The sequence below is a fragment of the Phycodurus eques genome, chromosome 23 (genome assembly GCF_024500275.1).
Source record: "Phycodurus eques isolate BA_2022a chromosome 23, UOR_Pequ_1.1, whole genome shotgun sequence".
Lineage (NCBI taxonomy): Eukaryota > Metazoa > Chordata > Actinopteri > Syngnathiformes > Syngnathidae > Phycodurus > Phycodurus eques.
The window spans coordinates 1,973,738-1,994,882 of record NC_084547.1 but is presented as its reverse complement, the minus strand read 5'-3'; the positions used below and the strand labels follow the sequence as shown (position 1 = coordinate 1,994,882).

The 21,145-nt window shown below is 47.9% G+C and overlaps 1 protein-coding gene across 6 annotated transcripts; it reads right to left on the bottom strand.

Moving 5' to 3' along the window:
- Positions 1-130: 130 nt before the first annotated feature.
- On the bottom strand, positions 131-20,346 carry shroom4 (shroom family member 4). 6 transcript variants are annotated; one of them, XM_061668815.1, is made up of 11 exons: positions 20,125-20,346; positions 13,801-13,952; positions 8,463-8,690; positions 4,445-6,971; positions 3,993-4,057; positions 2,847-3,557; positions 2,080-2,694; positions 1,765-1,894; positions 1,411-1,683; positions 1,019-1,161; positions 131-911 (listed from the first exon to the last, which is right to left on the bottom strand). In XM_061668815.1, the coding sequence occupies exons 1-11, from the start codon at positions 20,245-20,247 to the stop codon at positions 755-757; spliced, it is 5,124 nt and encodes a 1,707-aa protein (XP_061524799.1). In that variant the 5' UTR covers positions 20,248-20,346; the 3' UTR covers positions 131-754. The 6 variants fall into 6 exon arrangements, with proteins under 6 accessions (XP_061524799.1, XP_061524801.1, XP_061524802.1 ...); XM_061668817.1 differs by having other exon boundaries at positions 1,765-1,855; XM_061668818.1 differs by lacking the exon at positions 20,125-20,346 and adding an exon at positions 17,352-17,435.
- Positions 20,347-21,145: the final 799 nt, after the last annotated feature.

Sequence of the window (21,145 nt, the reverse complement as noted above, 5' to 3'; positions counted from 1 at the left end):
TCACATGAGCGGCACTCACTAGCAAAGCGCTCCTGAAAGGGAGTCACAAAGACGAATTGGTTGTTAAAAGCAAAACGTCTGTACTTCGCTGCTCCGCGGCAATTGACTGAAAAAAATAAACACGACGGCGTTGACACAAATCGGGACAGCAGGCACTTGGTCAAAGTTTTAATGGGTGATGACGGGGACACCTGTTGACATTTTGTCCGTTTTCAAGGCTTGGTTCAGATTGGGTTAAAACAAAATATAATAATAATCTGTCCACTTCAACCGAGTAGATTTGTGCAGTTAAAAAAAAAAAAAAAAGTAAAAATATACATCATTAGGATAGCTGCTCTTTTCCCCAAGCATTTGTTACCAGCCATTCCAGCTATATTCAAATCCACTATATACACACAATGCATACATTATAAACATCAGGGTCTTCTGTACATTTTTGCGAGCGGAGTGTCAAACTCCTCCCTGTAAATCAAACGTGACACAGTCATATAATTCAGTGGTGTCAAAGACAAAACAATAAACTGCAATGTAATGTGAAGCACCATCAAAAAAAAAAGTAAGGCCTTCTCTTCTTTGGTAGTCAGATCACGCACACAGGTTTACTGTCTCGCATCAAGTAATGTTTGAAAGTGGCACAAATGCTTCCATGTCCAGTTTGAACTGACACTGACGTTTCCGCATGTTGGAATCCTTGCGCGGAAACGGGTATGTGCCGTTTCAGGGTTCATTGTGAGTCTCGCTTTCAGGAATCCAGTTAGTAATGCCCGTATCCCACGGACAGTCCCAATCCCAGACCGAGGCCCAGCCCCAGACTCTCCCTGAGCCCCCTCAGTTGCTCCTCTCCCAGACGGATCTTGTCCTCCAGCTGCTTCTGCTCCACCAGCAGGGCGGCCTTCATCTTCACAAAGTGGCTGAAGGAAACACAAGGTGTCCATTAGTTGGGACAGATCATTTCAGGGCCAGCAAGACCTGGGTAAGTCACTAGAGGTATCAAAAGCAGGGGCCTCCACTGTTGTACCTGTAGTCCCGGTGCTGCTCCGGAGAGAGGCATCGGGCCAGAACGCGGCTGACGGCCTGCTCCCTGTGGTCGACGTGCTCCTTCAAGTCCTGGGCCTCTGACAGCTGCCTCATGAGCTGGCGCTTTTTCTCCAGCAGGGAGAGCTAGACAGCAGCCAGAGAAGCACAAGACTGGATTCAGTTTCCCCTCAAGCGGAGGTTGAACACAATGGCCGTGGACAAGTATCACTGGTTTTTCCTTCACTGTTTTTAGGTTGGGTCAACACGTGTAGACCGGGACTTGTCTCCATGCCAACAATACAGGAACATTCCGTCGTTCGGAATCAGTCACTCATGACCGACTCCCAAATCACTAAGCGGCAGAGTATAGGGACCGTTTCCTCGCCGCCTTACCCTCTCGTCATCGTCCGTATCAGGGTTGAGCGTGTCCAGCGTGGTCTCCGCCCTCAGCAGACGCCCCGACAGCGACAGCAGCAAGCTGACCACCTTATCCAGGTCACCGATGAACATGCGGAACTTGTCCACCTCGTTAGGCTTGCAGACGGCCACCACCGTGCTCTCCACCTCCTCCCCCAGCTGCGCATTGGCCCGGACGTCTTCCTGGAGCCCCCGCTGGGCTTCCCTCAGTACCCCGAGTTTCTTACGCAGGCTCTCCATTAGCTGTCTCTACACACAGGAAAATGTGGAATGAAAAAACCTGCCAAGATGGGCAGTCGGGCGACAGGAGGTGACGGCGAGGTAGCTCACCTTGTACGTGAGCTCGTCGTCATCTTCCCGCTCTTTGTTATCGCTCAAGTCCTTCATCTGAGACAAGAGATGAGCTTTGGCCGCCGACGTGCTGTAATAAGAAGAGCAGCTAGAACTCGTGCCGGACCGCCTGACAGGGGAGGACATTTGAGGAGATTACAAAAAGCTCAAGGCAGCCTTATTGTCACAAAGTCAAGATTCTGACCAGTTGGGAGTCACATAAAGCTATTTAGACATCTTGAATCGGCCACCTCTCAACAGGGTTAAGCCCAAAGGGAATGAGGAAGGTCATTTAGAAACGAGAACTCTCATTACCTATCCAAGCTGTCACTATTGTGCTCGGGGTTATGGAAGGCGCCCCTCCAGCTCTCCGTGCCCGACTCTCCCTCACTACTGTGGGGGAAGAGCTCGTCCAAACTCAGCCCTTCCCTGCTGCTCTCCAGCTCCTCCTCCGCCCGGACGCCGCCCACCGGCTCGGCCCGCGGCTCCGGCAAGGTGTCAATGTCCGTCTCCAAGACAGTGACCGGCAATGCGAAGCAAGGAAGCTCCTCCTCTACAGGAAGTCCGTCATCTCCCTGGAAGTCGTCTATGTCCGTCTCTAAAGGGACATCCAGTTCTGCCTCCAGGCTGTGCGCGGGGCTTGGGCTGAGGGTCGTCTCCGACTCTGTTCCTGTTTCAGGGACCTTTGAAGGCTCACCGCTCTGGACGCCTTCACCCACACACATCTGCAGCTGCTTGTCGTCCAGCGCAGAGTAACATTCAGGAGGTAAAACACCACCAAGGTGTCCATTTGCCAAGGCAGGTGGAAGCATGTTGTTAATTTGAATTCTGGGAGACGGCGTTCTCTCCCACTCAGCTCCAGGTCTCACGCTGGGTGGCGGCTTGTGAGGATTCCACATTTTATTATGGCTGCTGTCTGCCTCAGACACACTGATGAGACACAAGATGAAAATAATCACAAAAAAAAACCGAAGACAATCTCTCACGTGGCACAGTGGTGCCAGACTATATGATGGTCAACCAGTCCGGGTTCTCAAGCGATACAAGAGCTAGAAAACAGATGAGTAAGTATTTTCGCTGACCTGCTCCAAGGTGCTGGCGGAGACGCGATCTCCCTCTCATGCTGGTCAAAGTATGTCGGGACCGCAGACCCGAAGGCCCGCCTGGAGAACATGGGACTGGGCGGGGCGACGGAAAAGGAGAGCTCGGGGATCTGACGGCGATCGGACGGGACGTGGGCGAAGGCGTGTTCTTGAGTCCGAGGTTGGTTGCAGCTGCAGCGCGGGCAGCTCTCCGCCACTTCCTGTCTCTGCGGCGGAAGGCTGTACGACCTCTGCCTGGACTGCTCAGAGGTAGAATGAGCGGAAGTGCGGCGTTCCACCGAGGGTGGGGGCGTGTTGGGATGTTGTGGCGGAACAGTAGAAGAAGAGGGAAACAGCGTGTGGTGGGATGCACGCCTGCGGTGGAACTGCTCCCACTTGGGCGGCGGTGGCCTCGGGGGAGGTTTTTTCTTCTTCTGGGTCAACAAGTGTTCCACTCCTTCCTCCACTTCGCTCAGCGTCTGGCCGGCCGCGGCGGAGTGCGACGGCGACCAGCGCTGACCAGCATCGAAGTGGAGATCGTTTTCGGACATGGCGCGCCCCCGCTGTGAGAGGGGGGCCGCCGTGTGTCCGTTGCAGTCGCTTCTGTCGCCGACCACCTGCCTTGCGGTCCGTGAAGCCTGACGGGAAGGCTGATGATGCAGACCGATGCCGTCTGGAGGGTGGCACTCCTGTCTCCAGCCGGTGTAGTCTCTGTCATGTGACGAAACCGAAACCACACACACAAAACAATGAGATGTCTTACCTGGACTGACTGCACGGTGCATGCAGCACACAAAAGGCAAAGGACAGCGTTACCCCGCTATTTCGCAGTTCATTGCATCAAAATATGAGAGTTACAGGCTCAGTAACGCAACAAATTAACTCATGCATGTACTAGCAAACAGGAATCCTCCATCCAGCCACCAGGTTACATTTTAAGTCTGGATGATTGCTTTGCTTTCCACACTTGGAAGCTCATTACAGCCAGGCGACAGCAAAGCATGGACGGGCGGGATTTCCTGCCAGCCCGAACCACCTGCCCAAATTCCCCTGGGATTCACTCAGGAACAATCAGGCAAAGATGACATCAGCGTGCATTTGCAGAAAGCCCATTTGGATACTGGCTACGTAAAAGAAGCGTCTCACCTCTCTGTCAGGCTGTACTTCCTGTTCAGTTTGCTTGTTTCATGTTGCCGGGCGGGATACTGCAACTGCAGAGGACATTTACAGTTGGTCACACCATAAAAGAATCCGACGGGTGTTAAGTACGAGAAATAAGGTTCTGCCTTAAGCCAACAGATCAACCACGAGCCACGTGGAGCGATTCAGAACCTCTGGGGTGCTGGTTGGGTTTGGTTCAGTGGGGAAAAACACTACTGTTTTGTTTAGTTTTTTTCAATTGGATTGGATTTGGACCAAATACAGACGGGTTCCAACATAGACATGCACAATTGTGTTTCCAAACTCAAATGAAGCATACGTTTCATCCGTCAGCTGCTTTCCTTTGTCTGCAAAACCGATGCAGATTCCCCAACTCCCGCTAACAGATAACCTGGCAACCCCACATAAAGCCCAACCATGCATGAGGGTCCACTTACTTGTGTGGGGGTGTTGCTCCTTGCTGCGAGTCCCTGGTACAAAGCTGGCTGTGCAGGTTGGTTAACTGGGTAGAAAGCAGATGTCGGGACTTGGCTGCTGTGGCTAGGATGGGAGTTTTCGTCGTGATTCCTTCCTTTCATGCAAGACCTGCTGTTAAACTCTTCCCTTTCCCGACCAAACTCTTCCTCTCGTTCTTTTTGGAGATGTTCCTCCTCCCTGGCCCTCTCCAACTCAAGCTCCATCTCCCGTTCCCTTTCCCACCGTCTCACCCTTTCCTGTTGCTCCTTCTCCCTGAGCCTCTCTTTTTCCACTTTCCTTTCCCATCTTTCCTTCTCCTGCTGCATCTCCCGTTCTCGTAGCATGTTGTCCCTCTTTCTTTCCCTCGCACTCTCCTCCCATTCTCTCATCCGTTCGCTCTCCTGTTGTCTGTCTCGGCTGGTAGATCCTGATGGCAATTCTTGGTGGAGCCCACCCTGATAGGAGTATCTTCGTTGGTTCGTGTACTGACCGTGCTCCCCTTCCTGGGACTTGTGACTTGAGAGACCAGACACCTTGGAACCAGCCACTAACTTGCTTGTCTCCTCAAAAAACTTCCTTCTATCTGCAAATGGAAGGATGTCAGACTCTTCCATTCGAGAACAGGAAGCAGAACGGCCACAGGAGGATGTGGAAGCGGAGGTGAAGGCGCAAACCCCTTGCCTTGACTGGGTGACTCCTAACACACTCTCTCCAATGACACCGTACAGTCTGCTGGGTTTCGGTTCTGGTTGGAGCTTATGCTCGGGAGTCCAACGCCACCGGCGAGCTTTGCCTGCAGGAGCTGGCTCCTCAACAACTCGGACGCCAACACCGAAGTTTGGAACGCCTGTGTCCACAATCTGAATGGCTGCGGTTGTGTGGGAATTGTCGCAGTTTATTTTGTTTGAAGTGATTAATTTCTCATCCGGTGCACTGGTGCACTTGGTGGAACCAACGGGCGAGGCTAATAGAACTTTGGTTCCTCTTTCTTTGACTTCAGTGTCCGGGTCTCCAGACTCCTCATGGAGGTCTGCACCCTCCTCTTCCTGGACCGTTTCCCCGCAGGAGAGCAATCCTCCCGGGCCGCCGCTCCTCTGAAGTTGGGCCTTCTTCCTTTGGATCTCATTTCTGAGGTTGGTTGCAAAGCGCTCGTTGCGGCGGCGGTTTCGCCGATGGTTCCTCGATGGGTTTGGCTTCCTCTGGGTTGAGTCGACTGCAGCATTGTCCTTTAATTTGTCTTCACCTCTTGTTCTCTCACCTGTCCTTTGCTCCTCCAGTAAAGTGTCGACACTTGCAGCGGCACGAAGAGGCTCAAAATGTCCAAGTATTTGGTCAGAACCCAGCCTGACGTGTGTTGAAGGCCCATCTGGCTCCTCAGGTACACTCACAGAGCGGCCCCAAGGGTGGTGATGCTTAATAACTCCCATTCCTTCCTCCAAGAACACAGATCCAGGGGTGGGGCAGCAGCTTTCGCCCCATTTGTTTGCTGCCTCCAGGCAATGTCCTTGGCTCGCTATTGGGCCTGGAGACCACTGGCTGCTACAAGATTCTGAGGGATATGACTGACTGTAAGGTTCCGGCGAGGAGTTATTGTTCTTAAACCGCAAAAACTGAAGTTGTGTCTTCTCTGGGTCATTTGGCCAGTGAAGACCTGCAGAAACAGAGTGCGTGATTTGAGACCGCTCGTGAAACTCTAGTGAGGCTTGCGAAGTTAATGAAGGAGGTCCAGCAGAGGATATGGTGACCAGAGAGAGCTGATCTGTGGTTGTGTCGGCACCGTCTCTCAAATCACATGCATGTTCTTCCGTTTGATTTAAGCTATAGTGGCATTCTACATGACCAGTTTGGCTGCCTTCTCCGACTTTGAGGAAGCCATTCTGAATTCCCAGTTCACTGTTTGGAGAAGGCACGATTTCCTCATAGGAAATATCAGTCGGAGCAGAAGCGCGACGCTTGTTTGGAGGATTAGGGCAACTCGGGGTGTTCTTGAAACTGTCCATTCTGTTTGAAGGCTGAGTGGGATTGGTCTGTGCTTCTATTGTGCATTCTCCATTTCTTATGACATCGAAGTCCCCTCCCCTCCTGTCCTCCTCATACGAGCAGGAGGAGGGCCTCTCTTTGACCTCCACAGGCCTCTGCCTGGGCCTGGTCAATGACCTGAACTTGAATACAGCCCGCTGTCCCTCAGCAGACGAACCTCCGTCAGCGGCGGCGGAGTTCGGACAAGGCGGCCCCAGGCTTTGGAGGAAACTGTCCATGGAGCATACGTCACCGGGTCTGAGCGGCACTGCGGCGTAGTCGGACATGTTTGAGCTGGCGGAGAACGAGCTGTAGGCAGAGTCTCGCTTGCTATTGAAGAGTGCCGGGTCCACGGGTGAATTGTGCGAGTCGGAGTAAGGCTGCGTAATCGGTGTGGCTGTGTCCAAGCTCTCCATGGAGCCCAGGGAACTGCTCTGATCTGTGGACGAGTACGGTCGGCACAGCTGACCCCACTGCGTGGGCAAGTCACTGCAAGGAGACGAGAGAAGACACTGAGAAAAGATGACAGCCAGTCGTCCAAACGGTACTTCTTTATACAGGACGAGTGTTCACAACAGAAGGTCGTCCTCCATTACATTAGTGAACCCGCGTTTATCGCAGGGGATACGCTTCAGGACATTCTACGATATAGAGACCATTAAAAAAAGCACTGAGACAACACAGCCATTGTCTCAGTAAATGAGAAGCGAGGCCCCGGCTGCTGTATAGATTTGACCTGGACGACAGTGGGAGGAAGAGAGGAAATGAGACCAGAGCAGGACAGGAAATGACAGTCCCTCCTGCCCAATGAGGCGTGGCGTTGGACACGCAAGCCAGCCCGTTGGCACAGACCGAGCGGCACCAAACGCACTGCTCGCGTGCTAGTTGTGCGGAGGGTACAAAAAAAAAAAGGTCCCACACAAGTACAGATTACTGGACCGCTTCCTCTTTGTCTACTGGTTCTGGTAGTCACGTGCTATTGTACGCAATTACGCTCGTGTGTGGATGAGATCAGGCAAACTCAACTGTGGGAAGAAACGCACACACTTCTTGCCTTCTTAACTGCCAGAGGGTCGTCTAGTCTAAAAGAGACGCATGATATCATTGATTCCTATCGCTGAGGCCGAAGACTAAACACAAAAGGCTATTTTTTGGTATCGTGAGTCAGTAAAGTTCCCCATTTCCTTTCAAGGATCCACAGACATCATAACACAAATATGTCGACGTGACGGCATACGACAGCAAAAACACAAAGGGATACACACAATGGATTTGAAGCGCTGGAAGACTAGACCAGTGGTCCTCAAACTGCGCTAGCTGAGAACTTTGAGAACTTAAGAACCCTTGGTCACTCCAGATTATTTGGACCTGAGGGTTTGTTTGACTAGCAGCGTCGTCGGGATTCACCACATCGGTTGTCCGGATTGTCCAAACATTAACGTTCCAGAGTGGGCGTTGCCGGCGTTGTCGCTTGAGATAAAGACATCAACATGAGGTGCAAGCTTTGGAACGAATGATTATACACAAAGGTCCACTCTACTGCAGCCCCGGTGGAACAATTGAAAACAAGGCAAATGAAAGCCCCTTTGCTCGGGCCAAGGACAGACAAAGAACAGCTCACCGGGGGATTTGATTGGTTATCACACTGAGGTGTTGACATAGAGGGTTAAAAATAGAACAAGGGCCTTCCTGCGTGGGATTAAAACACGATGATGTCAACCGTACGCTCGAGAGTTTTGGCTACGGAGGGCAAAAGTACAGAATGAGGGTCGGTGGTGCTCGAGTCCACCAGAACATTAACACGCCACTGGACCGCATGACGTGGCACAAAGCGGTACTTCGGTTTGCGGCACAATTGGCGCGCCCGTCGTAATTGCATTTCATTTTTTTAACCCCGACATAACTACCGCTTAAAAGTCTGCGATACATTGGGAGCGTGAACCATGAACCGCAGAGACGCATCGGATTAGAACGGCTCACCTGTTCTCACTCGTGTTCCAGGTTAGCGGGCAGGCGCAGGGGTGGAGCTGCATGGCAGGTGGAGTGGGAGGCGGGGGCGAGTCGGCGGGGAGAGGGAGGCGGGGTGGGGGAGGCGGAGGCGGAGGAGGGGGCGGCAGCCCGGACAGCGCGCTCAGAAGCCAGGAGGCAGGCCTGATGTGCGGGATGCTGCGCCTGCGGAGACGATTGGGCAGAAGCGGACGGTGAGCGCTGTTGGGGATATTAGAATTTCGGGTTAAATTTCAGAAGGACCCTAAAATGCGCGATAACCTTTCCAGGAAAGCTCAATTTGTTGAACGTTTCACTACTTTATACACAACTTGCTGTTCTCTAACAGCCAAATCCACACCAGGTTTTGATGCATTCATGGACCAAAACCGTTCACGGTACAATTAGAATTGGACAGATTGTTTACAGATTAACCTCATGAGAACGAGACCACACCTAACAATTGATCACCTATAACAGTTAAAGTAAAAAAAAAAAAAAAAAAAAAAAAATCATAATCATAATAATTCACCCAAATGCTGAATACATTTACCTTTTTGCGAGCAGTGTATGAACAGTACACATGTATAACTGTACACATACTATTTGAATGGGTGACAAGGTGATCTGGTCTGCCATGACAACAAACTTTAAAAGTTCTTTTCGCTCCCCGTCAGGACAGTACAAAGACGGGAGAAAGAAGGAAGGCCGGATGTTGGCACCATGAGGGAACAGAAAGGAAAGGAAAGCCTTTCGGATTGTTTTGGGTGAAGCAGAAACGCGAGGCAAACTTCGCCGTCTTCCAAGTTCGCCCATAACAAAGAACTCAAGCAGGAATACGTGCGGGAAATAAACAAGCGCAAAGCTCCGCGAGTATCGCCTCACCTCCATCGTACTGAATAGAAACACAAAAGTGATACCCAAATTAAGAATCGGGCTCTGGAACCTTCTAAAAACTTCGGCTGGTGCTGTGTGAGGTCACAATACAACTTGAAAAGACTTTTTGCGGAGGTTCGAGAAAGTCCTCGGGCCTTCGGATTCGCAAGACGCTGATACGGAAGCCACGACGGACTACATACAGAGTTGAACCGATGATGGAAGTGGAAACCGAAAAGTCCGATTTTGAGAAAGGATCCGCTGGAATGTCCCACTTCGTGGCAACAGCTGAGCGATAGCGCAAAGGTCAAGGTGCAAATCATGAGCCAGCCAATGCCAGACAAAAAGATAAGCGGCCAGGCGTAGATGGTTAACACCGCGTTCTGCTCCGAATCGACCCGATCCAGTTGACACGGGAAACCCACCAGAGTGACGAGCGAGAAGCATCCGAAGGCAAATGTCAAGTTCAACGCGTTCGCGCTCCACGTCCGAACAATGAAGCCTCTGAGATCGCGTTCTGGGATCAAGCTCCTCCTTCCGCTGGACACGGCGCGAGCCCGACGTCTGGCCACGACCGCCGGGGGGGCTCGCAGAAAGGCTCCCGGCGCACGGTTTGGAAAGCCCGACCGTGGATCCTCCTTTTCCTCGCTCCTTCTTCTCGCTGGAAGACAAAACATGACTTTTTCTCCGTCCTGCGCCGGCCGTTTCCCTCGCTCGCTCCCGCCCTCTCTCTCTCTCTCTCTCTCTCTCTCGCTCTCTCTCTCCCATTCCTTGCCTGCCTCGCTCGCTCACAGGACGTGTGAATCAGCCCGAGAGGAAGTTTGCGGAGGGCAGATAAAGTGCGGCAACGCTGCTAAAATAATAGCCGAGAGCTCCACAATGTTATTGTTTGATGGGGAGGAAAATACAGAGACGCTTCCTCCTAAGTGGCTTTGAGAAAAAGGTGACAGACGAGCAGCATTTTTCCATCGGAAAAACAACGTGATGAAAGAAGAACTTCTTTGTAGGTGCAAACACTCATTATTATACTTTATATAAACATATACAGTGGACCCCCGCTATTCGTGACGGGCCGGACTGGGAATAGTGACAAAAATCTGTGGCTAATTGTCGGCCATCATAATTAAAATGTTTTTTTTTTTTTTGTTGTTTTTTTTTTTTTTTAAACACCCCCAAAAAAATCTTATAAAGTGATACTAAACGTTATCCCAGGTGGTTCCTAAAAAAATTAAATTCAAAAAAAAAATTCAAAATTGAAAAGGAATATGAAACTGAGCCATGAAGAAGAGTTTCATAACTACTTGAAGTGACTCAATTAGTAAATCAGTTTTTGCAGAGGATAAAAAAACGTCTACGCGTGTTACTGCACTTTTTGCGTTCAACTCTGCGTCGCGTAAGGCGTTATAACACCGCCACGTAGATGCTACTCGTTAGCCCGTGTGTGGCATTTTGCGTTGTTCTTTCAAAGTTTGACACCCTTTGATAATGACTTTCCCCACTGTGTGCAAATCAACAAACGTGTGTTGCACGGTGTATACGCTCAACTCCATTTGATGACCTGAGGCCATTAGTGGCCATAAACGATTTCCTGGGCAGACTCCATGAGGATGTGAGTTACGTACATGCGTGTCGCTTGGCAGATTCCTGACATTCCGCACGTTGCCTTCAAAGGGCCGACGCTGGAAAGCCTAAACGAGCGCACCTCCTTTCCCTCGCTACCATTGCGCCTGCGCCTGCGACCGGGACCTGTTTCGTTGCCTTCACGGCTCTCACGGCGTGAGTAGAAACATACAGTAAGGACATAAATTAAATAGAATTTTAAAAAAATATTCACACTCTCTCATTCAATTCAATGCGCATTGTCTTGGTCATTCTGGTGCGCGCGCCTTGGCCACCTGGGGGCAGTATAAGTCAGATATACATGAGTCGGATATACATGGGGATCAGTAATATCAGTCATTCTTAGCAGAGGATGAAGAGAATATGACTTAATACTTTTATATTGTCTGTCTACGTGTTGCTGCACCGTTTGTGATCAAATATCACTCGCTTCAAGGGTTATAACGCCGCCATATAGATGCTATGGGCATTTCCCATTATGTGTTAGCATTAGCATTAAGATATGTACTCAGATTGACGATAACCAGCCTTCAAGGCTTTTTTTTTTTTTTTTTCACAAATATTTGAGTCACTGCCACCATACTGTACAGCGCACAATCTCAAGTTTGCGCTCGAAAGTAAAAAATAAAAATGAAAAAAAAAAATAATAATAATACATCTTGAAAAACTCATGAGCAGGGTTCATTCGTATTTCTATTTCGGTTGTACATACACAGTAGGTCAGTGTTACTGATTGGACGGAAGGCCTTGTTGGCCCAAACGGCCAACGAGTGAGATTACAAGAGTGCTGGTTAAGGTTCAGGAAATGAATGTGTGTGTGTCTGTGTGTGTGTGTGTGTGTGTGAAAGAGAGAGAGAGAGAGAGAGAGAGAGAGAGAGAGAGAGAAAGGTCTTGAGGAATTCCAAGAATGTCTATTGTTGGTTTGGGGAAGCAGTGGCAGGAGTCAGGCTATTGTGTTGCAAGCTTCTTGGCACCGCAGACCTCGGTGCTGCACGGGTCCCCAGAGAGCCCTGTGGCACTCCATCTAAACAACGGGATGTGCGTTTGTGTGCTCGCATTTTAGCCCATCCGTGTGTCTGCCGTCCAACTCCAAAACAATCCCATGCAGGCGTGTGAGCCAGCAAAAAAAAAAAAAAAAAAAAAAAAAAAAAGCCTTTGTGGTGATCTGAACCGAGCGTCTGCGAACAACAGATAAGCAGCGGTCAGCAAGCGCAACGCAAACCAGGTGATTGTTCCGCGTGGACAAAACCAGCTGCGAGCGTGCTAACATTTGCAACTGGCTGTCATTTGTTCTTTTCCATTCACAGAGAAGTTTGGAAAGGCCAGCTGCTGCTTTTTATATTAGGCTGCCACAAGTTTTTGAAAAAAATAAATAAATCAGTTATTAGGTGGTTAAACTAAATTGGGCTCATTACGTTTTGAATGTCCCTCGTGCCTAGTAAAGCTATCTGGGGGAGAGAAAAAAAAAAAAAAAAAAAATCAAATTAAGTACTGTATTTCGACTTGGGTACTTCCCACCATTGAAAATGCGAAACTTTGAAACAAAGACTGACAGGATGCGGGTTTGGGAGTGGAGGGAATGTTCAGTTGCGGTGGGTCTCTGAAAACAGGAAGGATAGCGGGAGAAACGTTTCCAGGTGAAGGCGACAAAACCTTCCCGAGGTTCTTGAACATCCACGAATGAATCACAGGGACGTTTAAAAACAAGTGAAAAAAGTCCAAGTGACCACAATCATGTGTGAAGTGAGAGAACATGAACAGAATGTGAACTTTTTTTGGTTGAGTTTTTTGGACGTTCTTTGTCCTCGCTGCCTTGTTTAAGCACACATAAAGCATCCGCGCTGAAATCGGACCCAAACAAACCGCCGTCCACCGAGCTTCTGGCCGGCACATCGAATTCCCGTGGTTTCCCGTATTTAGCCTGCGCGCCTCCCGCTGGCCGCTCTTTATGTCGGGAAACGAGGATGTTTGATGGGAACAAGTTGGTTTGGAGTTCATCACAATGGTCGAGAACCAATTGAAACGCACTCACAAAAGTACGAAGCGACAACAACAACAAAAACAGCTTTTATAAAATAGCGCAACCACAAAGTATTCCGGATATAGAAAAAACATTTCCGAGCCTTTTGCAAAACATGAGTTTGGCTTCTCAATAGGCCAAATCACTCGTATTTGAGGTTAAAAAAGGTTAATTGTCTGTGAAATAGTTTATTTGAATAAAATATTCTCATTATTTCTATTTTACTACTCATACAGTGGAACCTTGATTGATGATATTTAATCTATTCCAAGTCTCGCTGAAGCCAAATCGTATTAAAACCAAAGCAGTAGTTGCAAAAGGAAATCATGTAAATCTGTAATGTTTAAATTAATGTTTAACCTTGAATCTGTTCCAGACACCCCAAAATATGAACAAAACATATTTAATTTATAGAAAATAACTATTTTAACATACAAGAACCAACAAATATAAATAACCAATGAAATGCATAAATGAACAAGAAACAAAAAAATTATTAATTTATTAAATTCACTACCAGCCTTCCCAGGTAACGGATATTTTTTACTTGTAAAGCCGTCAATGGCAGTGAATGTGTTAATGTAATATTGACATTTTAGCCAGTGGTTACCCATCACCATGTTCTGTTAGCAGCCGCGCTGAGTAAAAAAAAAAAATATATATATATATATATATTATTATACTGCAGCTAAGCAGTGGATTATGTAGTTCAGTCAATAAAACGCATGGATATCATTTTTCAATTTAAAAAAAAAAAAATTAAATAAATACAAAATTCAACATCATTGCAAACTGAATCTTCCGAGGCACGTTTACCTCCTGATGCCGAGCTTGAGTATCCTGTAGGAGCCCTTGATGAGGATGAGCGCTTCCTGCCGGCTGCCGTAGAGGGCCGAGCCGTTGATGTTAATGAGCTCGTCGCCCACTTTTAGCTTCTCGCAGCGGGCCGCCTTCCCTCCCACCTCGATCTGGGTGACAGACACACACACACAGAAAAAGAAATTCATTAAAAGAAAAAAATTAAAAATCAAAAGCGGGTGAGTGAGGCACGCACTTCTCACGCACTTAAGCGCATCTTCAACTGCACGCACATATTCCTCTACAATGCATGTGTGTGTGCGCACATGCAAACAGGGTGAGGTCACATTCGGCATTGGAGAAAGAGAGCGAGCGAGAGAAGAATAGCCTCTCTGTACACTTTCTACATACACACACAGGTCAGGCACACCCTTTTTTGTGTGTTTTTTTTTTGTTTTTTTTTTAAGTCCAAGTGGTAAATTCACTTCATTTGTGTGCGTGTGTGTGTGTGTGTGTGTGTTGTGGCTCACTGCCCATGATTGTGCCCTGGAAAAAATAAAAAATAAAAATCAGGAAAATCTCACATTGGCTACACTCTGTCAGCGCTCGGCAATCACCTGATTCGCGCACGCACACGCACGCACGCCCGCCCGCGGCTAACTGTATTTAACAAGAGGCACGTTCATCACAAACGAATCACCGCCAGTCTGGCGAGTGTGAGCGCTCAGACACACAGGATGAACACACCGAACAAGAACCATGACTCAAATAGCCATAAAGTGCATTTGTGTGTGTGTGTGTGTGTCCAAGGCGGTGCCTAAGCGCGTAACGACTGCAAGCAAAACCTTACATTAGTGCGAGGTCAAGGCCGAGAAAATGACAGTTTCTCACTCGGAGAAAGTCTGTGTGTGTGTGTCATAGCCCTTTTGTCCGCTATCTTAATGCTAATGCCAAATAGCATCTATGTTAGTTTCAGCATCTCATTGAATACAAAAGGCGCAGCAACACGTGTAGGCATATACAATATCATGGAGTGTTAGTTTTCCTTGGTAAAACATTTTGTTGTTGTTTTAGGGGGTAAAGCTGGAACGTATTAATGACATCTCCATTCATTTCAATGGGAAAAGATGATTTGAGATGAGTGTTTTGCTCACAGAACGAATTAAACTCCTATCTCAAAGCACCCCTGGAGACACACTTCGTTGACACCAAGATTGCACCAGATGGCGGCAAAGCACAACTTTTGCCTCAATGAAACTCCACAACTCACTTCAACATAGCTCAACATGATGCCAAATATGGATAAATATGCACACATATATATATATACACACACACACACACACACACACATATATGAGAATATATAAAATAGAATATTGAAATTTAGAGTTTATAGAGATAGGCTCTATCTAAAAAGAGCCATCAAGTTGGCACAAGCCACGTCTCTATGTGGCCACCCCCTCCAGGACAAAAGCGTCTCCGAGGCTCCTCGGACCCCCCCCCCCGCCGCATCCTTTTGTCACTCCACGCTCTCGGCTCGGCTGGCCGTCGGCAATGAAGCGGCGCAGTGCGCAGACGTCAAGTCACACACGTGCAGAGGTGGAGAAGACGTACAAGTAAAAGTACTGATTCATGTCCTACACTTAAAAAAAAAATAATAATAATAATTTAAAAGTACAGACTCTGAAAAGTACAACATTAACGATGAATTTGTACTCTCAATTATAGACAAAAATACTCGGAAAAGGAGGTGATAACCCGCCAGCAAGTGTTTTCCGATTTGGTTCCCACCCAAAACGTAAAAAAGAAAAGTTAAAAATAAATCATGAAAACAATATGGAGTCTGCAGATAGCTGAACTTGCGGGTGTTGAACTGCGAGTATGTGGGCATCTGATGTATTATAAAATACTGACAATAATAAAACACAAACGTTTGTGAGATACTACATTCAGCCATATATTTTTGATCCTCTGCGTCGAACTCATATTAGTGCTACACTGATGGGCTCAGAGAGGAGTTGTGACGTCTCAATGAGCAGTATAGCCGTCCGGCCGGCCACTAAATCGTTAAGACCATCTTAGTGTAGTCCCGGTGGCCCCAAAAGACCTCAACGTTGTGAGGTTTCCCTCCTCGGAGAACAAGGAGAGGAACCACTGCACATTGGACAAATACGCTTCGGACCCCTGCCCTCCAGTCGGAGCCGTGTGAGTGTCTCCTCCCTTCCTCACACAAGGCCTCCTTTATCGTGGCGGGAACGAGAGGAGGGGGCCCCAGACGGAAAAAAAAGGAAAAGCTCCCACGCTCGCACATCAGGCACCGGCCCGCGGCTTACGTTGCGTGAACGACACCAACATTCAAGCACACATACGAAATGAGAACACTCCCAAGGAGCTTGGAGAAGACGCAGTTTGGTTTGCCACTCATGATTTCATATTTATACTTCACATTACAGCGCTATTTTATTCATTGAAAAAAAAATGTCATCAAATATCGAAACTAATGTACGGCACTGGAGCGACTCGCTGTGGCGACCCCTGCAGGGACAAGCCGGAAGCGCAACAATAACAACTGCATTAAAATGCACACACACTTACAGACTCACTGGCGTCACACATCACTAGGCCCCGCCTCTTAACGGGACATCTAACAGACACTGCAATACGTATTAATGTATACATTTTAAGCATGCAATTTTTTTTATTTGTGTTCAAATGATTAAAATGTCCAAAATTCTTTTGTTTTTTGTCATATCCATATACTGTGCAATGCTACTAATTAGACCACAATTCTGTTCTTTATTTTCTTGCATTCTTATTTACCCTTTATTTTCAACATCTTGTATTTTTTTTTTTTTTTTTTTTACGCTTTCAATATTTTACATCCATGTCTGCACTGGAGAAGGAGCTGCTTTCAAATCTCATCGTAAAATTAGCGGAGCGACGATTAAAAACCAAGGATCCCACGAGGAACTCTGACACAAATCCCGACTTGACGTTCCCAAAGTAGCTCTCATGACGACTTCTCAGTAGACCGGCTCGCACAAAGAGAGTTTTGTGTCAAATTTCCACCTCGGTCTCCACTCTCGCCAATGTTCGCCACGAGCGGCCGCACTGCGCCCAGGAATGCACGTTCAAAATGGGAACCAACTGTAAACGTGACAACACACACACACAGCGGAAAAAAACAAAAACAAAAACGCACACTGCTGCTGGAAAAAGGAAATGTTCTCTGCGAGAACGACCCAAGAACGATCCCGAACATTGTTCAAATCCAGTCAGGTTTGACCCAAAAACCTTCAGTACTGAGAGGTGCCGTTTTTCTCAGGCATTACTACGGACACCTACACCGCCTCGACAGTAGTCTGTGGTTAGAAAAGCCCCTGAAGGGCCACAAATGGACTGGAACCAATGATAGTTGTGTCCAGACGCCGCCCGGGAGAAAGTGTTTAAGGCTCCAGATTACAGATAGAGACATTCCAGCCACACCCCGACACACACACGCACACGGCAACACACACACACACACACACACACGGCAACGCACACGGCAACGCACACTTACACACTTCTTGGTTTGTCCCGCAAGGTGCCTTTTTTGCTTCATGACTACTCGCTGCTTTGCTCATCATTTGTACCCAACTGCTGTTGCACAACATGTGTTTTTGCTTAGCCAGGACAGTAACACACACACACACACACACACACACACAAAAGTGGACAATAGCATCTCTATCTGATGGCATTCCCATCTAACCCCCACAGAGAAGACTGATTGGAGGCTACTTTTCCTGGAATGCAGAAACTAAAACACGCACATGCAGACACACAACTGGGGGCATTGGCTTGCCCGCCTTCCAGCACATGTCCCAATTTTTTCGTTTGCCACAGTCCTGGGATTTGTGAAAACGTCAACAGCGGCAGCGGCACGAGAGAAAAAGACCAGCGACGTCTCCTATCGGATGCAACAATGTGTGCGCGATACCGATTATCGCTGAAATAAATAAATAAATAAAGTCTTCTCAAACCATTTTCACGCACGTGCGGCGAGCGAGTGACGTGTCCGCTGACGAGTCGTCACACAGCTGACCGCGAGTGCGTGACGCACTCACCCCGGCGGTCATTTGTTCCGCATCTCGGTGGAATGTTGACCAAATGGGTCGTAACCGCGCCGCCTCCCACCTCGCAGGACGCGCACGCACCCTCAAAGGGTCTCGCACATTTTGTGTTCCGAGTCTACGTGCGCGACTGATGGGACTCTCACGCGGAACCACAACACCTCACACAAAACACTCAAGAACGTGTGAGCTTTACATAGCCACAGGCCACCCAAAAAAAAAAAAGCTACAGTCACATTTTCCCAGCGGCTGTGCATGTGTGCGTTTCCGGATGAATGAGCGATGCTTTTCCATCGCCTAGCCCGGTGAACGGAGGCATGCGTTGGGCAAAAAAAAAAAATAATTGATAAAAAAAAAAAAAAATTGATACACGACCACCCGTAGGAGAACCCACAGCAATAATTAGTGGCGGTGAAACGTCAGGATCGCTACTAGTTGCCCACAAGAGAAATTTCTTCCCCATGTTTCTCCGATAAAGGAACGCCATTATTCGTGTTATAATTTGCGTCATAATTCACAAAGAGTGTGGAGAGAATTATTCCTGTTGCGCTTGTCTGCCGCCTTCGTTTTCGAAAAAAAAAGACAAACTGATTGATGGTGTACTTTGGCCAAAAGAAAACCAAAAAAAATGAAGCCTCTTCTCTGTCCAACATACAAATAATTTCAGAAAACCCAGATGATAATCTCATATCTTTGGAAGCTTCTGATAGGTTTCTTGAAAACATTTGAGTGAATTCGAGACACACCTGCGGATGTATTTCAAGGCACACGTGAAACACATTGCTTCTTTGTGTAACATCGGGGGAAATTCCAAAGAAATCAGCCAGAATATCAGGAAGAGAATTGTGAACTTGCACAAGTCTGGTTCATCCTTGGGTGCAATTTCCAGATGCCTCAAAGGTGCCATGATCATCTATTCAAACAATTATACGCAAGCATAAAAACCGTGAGAATGTACTGCTCGGGAAGGAGACAGATTCTGTGGCCTGGAGATGAACCTGCTTTGGTCCCAAATGTGCATTTCAATCCAAGAACAAAATCAAAAGACCTTGTGAAGATGCTGGCTGAAGCTGGTAAGAGTACGTCACGATCTGCAGTGAAACGAGTACTGTACCGATTTGGGGCTGCAAGGCCACTCCGCCACCCATTACTCCAAAAGAAACGATCATCACGTCCATCATGTCCTACAAATCAAACTGTTTGGCCATAATGAGCTTTGTTACATTTGGAGGAAAAAGGGGGGAACTTGCAAGCCTGAGAACACCATCCCAACTGTGCAATACAGGGGAGGGAGCATCATGTTGCGGGGTTGTTTTTCTACAGGAAGGACCGGGACACTTCACAAAATAGATGGCACCGTGAGGAAAGAACACGATGTAGAAATACTGAAGCAACATCTCAAGACATCAGCCAGGAAGTTAAGGTTTGGGCACAAATTGCTCATCCAAATGGACAAGGACCTTAAGCATACTGCTAAACAAGTTATAAAGTAGTTTCAGGAAAACAAAGTCAACGTCGGAGTGGCCATTGCAAAGCCCAGATCTCAATCCGCTTGAAAATATAAAAAGGCATGTGCGAGCAAGGCGGCCTACAAACTTGGCTCAGTTCCACCAGTTGTGTCAGAAGAAGTTTGATAATCCTTATTGACCTAAAACTGAAAAGGTTTGGTTTGATTTCAGGTCAGTTGAGAAAACCACACCAAAAAAAAATGCCTGTTTTTTTTTTTTTTTTTTTTTTTTAAATATAGTCCAAAATTTCAAATTGTCTTCACTTTGAATAACACTTCTTAATCTCATTAAGAACACTTTTAATTAAAAATAAGAAACTCAAATAGGGGAACGATTTTGTGTCGCGTTTTTGTGTGCCAGAAAGAGTTAATGTACATCATTGACAATTGTAGTTTTGTCTTTTTGAGTGCATTTGAGAGTCTGTACTCGTTGTGTTCACATTGCCTTCGGTCCATGAGTGGCATCAATACTTCGACTTTTAAGTTGTTTTTTTTTTGGTTTCTTTTGTTTTTTTCAAAGCTCAAGTATGTGCACTTCTACATAAGTACCGATGACTTTTGCCACCCTCCGGTGCAGTTACATAGTGATCTAAGTGCACAAGTGGAGTCACGATGGAAACAATCGAGCCACGTTGGGGCGACAATGCAAAAAGGGCCAAACAGGCAAAAAAACACACACACACACACACACACACACACACACACACAAAAACTCACTTTAGTGATGACGAGCGGCTCTCCGTGCTCGGTGCCTCCCTTAAGCGTGAAGCCCCACGGCGCGCCGCCGCTCAGCTGCACCTGGACGCGGTGGAAGGAGACGAGCTGCTCCACCGTCTCCATCTTGCCGGCCGCCGCCGCCGCCGCCGCTTCCCCATCGGCGCCGAGGCCACAATGAGATGGTCGACGGCGAGGACGAGCGGACGAACGAGCGAGGGCGGCTCGATTTGTGGGTGGGAGGGGACTCCAAAGTTTGGAACGCAACTCCATGGCGCCGCCTACTGCTTTCGAGCCTGGGCGTGATGGATGGCGACATCCGCCAATGGGGGAGAGAGAGAGGGGGAAAAAAAATAAAAAATAAAAAAAACTTTTGTACATTTTCAATTTTATATCTCCACTGACCAAAAGAAATAATTGTCCTTTGAATTTACTTCATTTAATCGCGTACATCGGTTGGACATGATGAAAATGTGTTAAAATGACTTTTGTTGATTTTTTTGGATGTACTCCTAAATAAATGTTAGTTTAACACATTTGATGAATGCATGTTCAAATTAAGTAAATTAAACGCCCCCCCCCCCCCCCGCCCAGTCTATTTTATATCAGTGATTTGAGTTGTTCTCGCTGCACGTGCACAAAATAATCAACTCGGTGACATCTGCATCTGCATTGTGTATCTTTTCCATTACCTTTACCGGATATTCGGTGATTATTGAGCGCTTCAGAATATGGTGTAAATTAACCCGTCTCCGCTTGTAATTTTTGAGAGTCGTAAAATATAAGTGACGTACTTCCTCCACCCGGGGCCGCCACGGCACGCCAACTTTTACGCACGGTTTGACGCACGGTTTGACGCACGGCTTGACGCACGGCTCGCGTGGCTTACGGCGCTCCCATTGGTCGGCTCCCGCGCACCCGAGGGGTTAATTGGGGTCACCCTGATTGGGAAGTCGAGTCCACGATGGCCCGCGACCCGGTGAGCCTGCTGTGAGTGGCGTCCGCGGCCGCACCGACGATGGTC

Bases quoted from the DNA above. Each gene is read 5' to 3' on its own strand.
- shroom4 (XM_061668815.1), bottom strand. From the start codon at position 20,247: ATGGAGACGGTGGAGCAGCTCGTCTCCTTCCACCGCGTCCAGGTGCAG. The intron at 13,953-20,124 runs GTGAGTTTTTGT...TCTGTCACCCAG, and splicing joins AGCCGCTCGTCATCACTAAA to ATCGAGGTGGGAGGGAAGGC. The intron at 3,558-3,992 runs GTGAGACGCTTC...GTCACATGACAG, and splicing joins AAGTACAGCCTGACAGAGAG to AGACTACACCGGCTGGAGAC.